Consider the following 5,797-nt stretch of genomic DNA (forward strand, 5'->3'; position numbering starts at 1 on the left):
AGATTCCTGTTCCCACATTCTTCCCTCTACTTCTGCCAGGATGCACCATGGAGAGGTGTGATGACCTCTTCTGTGTGAAATGGACTCTGTCCTACACGTGTTCCACTTCATGAACCCCTCTTATGGCCCTGTGTCAGGTCATAGTATGCATGGCAAGAACCTCCACACGATCACAGATCACAGGCTGTATTAGTCACCACTAGAAACAGAGCAACTTAGATGAGGTCTGGTGGTTTCCTTGAATTTAGCTTCTGGCTCTAGGATGCCAGGGAGAGTGTCCATGTCTTAGCCTACTGTATCCTCCCACTGGGCCCCATATGCAAATCTCCCTGGTGGATATCAGAGAAATCACCATCCTCCTCTGAGACGCTTTTGTGGTCTTCATCGTCCAGATGGCCATGCAAACACTGTGGACCCTGTTCTGCCTGCTGGCAGTCACCCGAGGTGAGAGTCTCTAGGTCATGGGATCCATGAAGCACAGGGACTTGGATGGGAGACGGCATTACTCACCATGACTCTTCTTGTCCCTAGGTGTCCCGTCAAAGCCTACACTTCGGGAGTATGGCCCAGGCCTGGTGAAGCCCTCAGCGACGCTGTCCCTCACCTGCTCTGTCTCTGGTGACTCCGTCACCAGTAGTTACTACTGGAACTGGATCCGCCAGCATCCTCAGAGTGGACTAGAGTGGATGGGATACTGGTCAGGGAGCACAAGCTATAACGCAGCTTTCCAGGGCCGGATATCTATCACTGTGGACACAGCCAAGAACCAGTTCTTCCTGCAACTGCGTTCTGTGACCACTGAGGACACAGCCGTGTATTATTGTGCTAGAGGCACAGTGACAGAAAGACACCGTGAGCTCAGACACAAACCTCTCCCAGGAGGCAAGAAGGAATGTGCAGCAGGTGGCACTCAGGACCAGAGCAGAGTTCATCTCCAGGAACCTGTGCAGAGGGCATGACAGAGGGGCTTCCTCTCAGGCTTCCTCTCCAGCCCTCTTGTTTCCTAGAGGAAATCCCTTGTTTGGGGTATTCTTACTTTATTTTGTTAGATGCCCTCAAGTTGACTGAGTCTCATAGCCCCCTGTGTAAAACAGAGGAATAGCTGTGTGGTCCTGCATCACCCACACACTTGCTATTTTCAAGCTCATTGTCGAAGTCACTGTCAATGAACTACCTTGAAGGCTTGCTTTGATCACTTTTCCTTTACCAAGCAAGATGTAGTTTTCATTTTTCAACAGATTTTTGGAACTTCATCCATGTAATAGGGTGTTTTTTATGCCAACATGGCTCCCATAGGAACATGTCAGCACAGTTTAGCCTGGCAATGAGGTTGCAGCTTGATTAGAGGGCAACAGAGAAAAAATGGCTCTCCAAGCCTGGCCTCTTTCTCTTTCTCTCTGGAGGCGGCCACACATTCTCAGCTTCAATTTCCTGGTGACGAGCTACTTCAAAACATGCTGATGGCAGCCAGAGCCCTAGAGATGTCCACCGCCATTGTATCTATGAGACTTTGCACTATCCGCATGTGAGCCACCTGCATTGCTGCATGTGGCTGATTGAGTCTACAGTGGGACTTAGGGACTAGTGTTGGACTTAGGATTTGATATGGACTGGGCTGGGATGTTCGCTTCATGTATAATTACTATACATATGGGTCTCTGGATTTTTTTCCCTTATTCAATCCATCTTAACACAATCCACTATCATATAATTCAATAATACAACCAAGAAAGTTGTAAAATTATTACCACAATCAATTTTAGAACATTTTCTTCTTTCTTTTATTCATTCTTATTTGTGTAATTATTATTTTTTAATTCTGGTTAAGATATGCACAAGACTTTATCCAATTCAATAACTCTCACATGCATAATTTACTGCCAGTGATTAAACTCGTCATGTTGTACAACCACTATTGATATCCTTCCAAACAATTCCACCTCCATTAACATAAGCTCAGTGCCCCTTCAGAAACTGCTTCACCATCCGAATCATAGGTCAAGTTTGGTTTCTTTCTTTCTCTTTCTTTAGTCATTCTCTTCATATAATATTCGCAAATCATACATTTCCATCATTAAGTCATATTTTCAGAGTTGTATATACATCATCACAATCCGTTCTAATGCTCCCTTCTCACCCCTGCTTTCATAGTTTACTCGCCAATTCCCCTCATCCTCCCCAGCCCAACTCTGTACCCAATAACCATTGAATCAATTCTTGTTTCTATGTTTTCACACCTTTTGTGCTTCTACAAATTAGGCATTCACAATTTAATCTCTGATATTTCCTTTCGTTCAGATTTTGTTATCGTCATCTTTGGATCACATAGGCTGCTTGGTTTTTTAATGTGGATTTAATTGACACCTAACTTAGATTACAACTTGTTTGATAACAAGCCTTTAAGTACCTAGACACAATTACAATTGATAGCCCTGCACCATCTGCTTCTTCACAACTCTTTGCTGTATCATCCTTATCTTCAGTGATCTCTTCAAGAAGGTGAGTATTGAGAAGGACAAAGTTATAAGAACTACCCATTCTTGGATTGCCACTAGAATTATGTGGGAGCCCAGAATCTATCTGCTTGTCCACCAGTTATGAACTGCTCTTATTTACTTTGGTAGTCATATTACAACAAAAGCTCAATCAAAATCAATTAAAACAACAGCAACAACAACAAAAATTTTAAAAACTAAATAAACAAATTCCAGCAATCCCCCAAATTAAATGAAATAAATAATGTAAATCTTATCAATTATCTCACTGTTGAAATCAGAGTGCCAATCTACCTTTTTGACTCGGTATTTACCCAGCATTCTGGGTTACCTGTGTGCATTCTTCTGTTGGTGTTATATTCTCCCTGTGAGTGTCAAGTTTCCAAAAATAGGTTTATGTGACTGAGGTGTTTATTACTTGCCATAACTGATTGTTTTCCCTATCCCTGGTTGTCCTGTCCCAGGTACAGATGCAGGATTCCGTCTAAGGAGTGGTGAAACCTTCAAACATTTTCTCCCTAATATGTGCTGTCTCTAGTGACACCATAATCAGTCCATATCACTGGAGCTGAATTTGCCAATTCCTTGTGAAGGATTCAGAGTAGCTGTCAACAGTATGCCTTGGCAGTAGAAAAGCAAAGAAAGAAATGGCCCATCTCTGAGGAGTTGATTCTTGAGCTCCAAAACCAAGTCCGCATGATGCTTCTCCCTATACTTCAATTCTATAAGCACTGAGGACCAGCCACTTCTACTGCATGGGAGGCAGAGTAAAGGGAAGTCAGTAGGATCCCAGACACAATTTATTGCATAGGAATTTGGCAGGTCTATAGAGGCCACTGCAGCTGCATGGAGCCCAGTGGACATAAATCCCTTATGTCAGAAACCAGAGAGGAGATATAACTTTGTAGGGACTGGGTATTAAAAAGATAAAATGGTCATATTGTATGAACAACTTTATGCCAAAAGACCATCAGTGTCAATGAAATGAGGAAATATCTTGGAAGATAATAAACCAAAATTGTTCACCAACAAGAAACAATAGCAAAGCTGTCTACTGTCATCATGTTCAAATGAGTAGTAACACCCCGGTTTCCACATCTTGAGGGGAAGGAAAAACTAGGAAGGATGCATTCAGTACTCCCATTCCACAAAGGTTCATGTTTAGGTAGAATAGTGTTTATAAATTAAAAGTTCATTAAATATGAATGCATTTAACTATAGCAGGAGCTATGCCTCTTTGCCATGCATGTAAACAAGTTTTATTAAAGCTCCATTCTCCTGTGAGGGTCCTTCTGTTGCTCAGAGTCACAAGGAGAACGCTGGGCCATGGAACTCACTGCTCTGCTTATAAGGGGAGGGACATGCAAATGCAGCTCTCTCTGTGTGCTGATAAACGTGCACAGGCCCTGCCCTGGGAGCTCCTGGAGGGAAGCCTACGTGTCTAGAGTCTGTTGTTTCCGTTGCGAGCTAAACCAGAGGACTCATCATGGGTTTTGGATTGAGTTGGGTGTTTATGCTGGCCATTATTCATGGTAAAAATTGAGGACACTTCTCTTTTTAAAAGAAAGAGGACACGGTTGTGTGTTTGTGTGTATAATTGTGTGGGTGTGTATGTGTGTACGCACGTGTATGTGTGTGATATTATCACTGTGTCTCTGTATTTACAGGTGTCCAGTGTGAGGTGCAGCTGACAGAATCTGGAGGTGACCTGAGAAAGCCTGGCGGGTCTCTGACTCTCTCCTGTGCAACTTCTGGATTCACCTTCAGTGACTATTATATTAGTTGGATCCGGCAGTTTCCAGGACAGAGACTGGAGTGGGTTGGCTTAATTAGAAATGCAGCCAATGGTCAAACAACAGAGTACGCTTCATCTGTGAAAGGCAGATTCACCATTTCAAGAGATAATGCCAAAAGCATCGCCTATTTGCAAATGAATGGACTGAAACAAGAGGACACAGCTGTGTATTACTGTGCGAGACACACAGTGAAGTCTGTTCAGTGTAAGCCCAGACAAAAACCTCACTTACAGTGAAGGATGGGCCACAGGGGGTGCTCATGCCCCACTAGCACAAGGACCATGCTCAGGAGCAGACACCAGTGTCGTGAGGTGTTTCCTGCCTGGGGCCATGGTTTTCCTCCCACTTGAACTGGAGAATGAGTAAGTTGTAAGTTCAAGAACATAAGCATTATAGGTTGTGACACTTTCTTTATTCTTGTTTCTTTTTGTTACTGACTTAGTTAGGAGGAAGTGGAGACTTTGTGGGACTTTGCAGGTGAAGGAGAAACAGTAGTGTAGAGGATAGTCAGCCATTAACTGAAGGGAAAGTTAATAGTGTTCAAGACAGAGAAGGGGTGGGGGAGGGGGCAAGCCAAGCTACTGGGAGTTATGAAAAGTTGCTTAAGTTACTGGATACAAAATAATGCACTGAAATATAAACCTAGACTTAATTAACAATAAAACAATAATAAATAAATGGTGTTTTTTTTTCTAAAGTTTTACATTCCGGATTATCAGGTTTGCATTCAATAATTCATACACATTTAATTTCATCTCATTAATTGCAATCCTCTCACTGTGGCATCACATACAATTTCTCCTCTGTGATTCTCAATGTCAGTTGTCCCACATCAGCAAATAAAGGTCAAAATTATTTTACTTCAAACACACACACACACACACACACACACAGAGAGAGAGAGAGAGAGAGAGAGAGAGAGAGAGAGAGAGAGAGAGAGAGAGAGAGACGTTGATATAGAGAACCCATCTAGTTGTCTTTTTACATGTTCTGTGACCTTGCTGTGATTCTCTAAGCTCTGCAATTGGTATTTTAAGTCATCCACACATACTGGACAGATGGTATCAGAGCGTTCAAGCTAAGAAAAAGACACAGTCCTCTGCTGAAAACTAAACCACTGAGAATTTATGAATCGCAGCAACATTGTGTGATGCTGTGTCAGCAGATTAAAGTTCACAATATGAGACCATGGAATCACTTTTCAAAGTAGAGTCCACCCTGAAGATGTAGTTGGAGTAAAGAATTCAGCCGAGGAAAGTCTATGTGACAGTTCTGCTGAAAGAGATCATTCTTTCCCCACCGGAAACATAAAGAAATGGGGTAACATGTGATATGTGTGCATTGATCAATTCAGAGAATGTTGAGAGGAAAAACTGAGGTGTTTCTTATAGCAAGCCGCTTAATGGGACATATTATGGCTTGAATTTCACTGTGTTATCTCTCCAGAGAGAATTTGACCTTATCTTTCAGTGATGCACCCTACAGTGATATTTTCTTGATGATGGT

General features: G+C 42.5%; 1 gene segment (V, D, J or C); it reads left to right on the plus strand.

Annotated features, from left to right (window-relative positions):
- Nucleotides 1-392: 392 nt before the first annotated feature.
- On the plus strand, nt 393-4,527 carry LOC142430480 (immunoglobulin heavy variable 3-49-like). The segment is given in 2 exon segments: nt 393-444; nt 4,163-4,527. Coding segments are annotated over 2 exon segments (417 nt in total).
- The last annotated feature ends 1,270 nt before the right edge of the window (nt 4,528-5,797 follow it).

Source organism: Tenrec ecaudatus, chromosome 17, assembly GCF_050624435.1.
Source record: "Tenrec ecaudatus isolate mTenEca1 chromosome 17, mTenEca1.hap1, whole genome shotgun sequence".
Classification (NCBI taxonomy): Eukaryota; Metazoa; Chordata; class Mammalia; order Afrosoricida; family Tenrecidae; genus Tenrec; species Tenrec ecaudatus.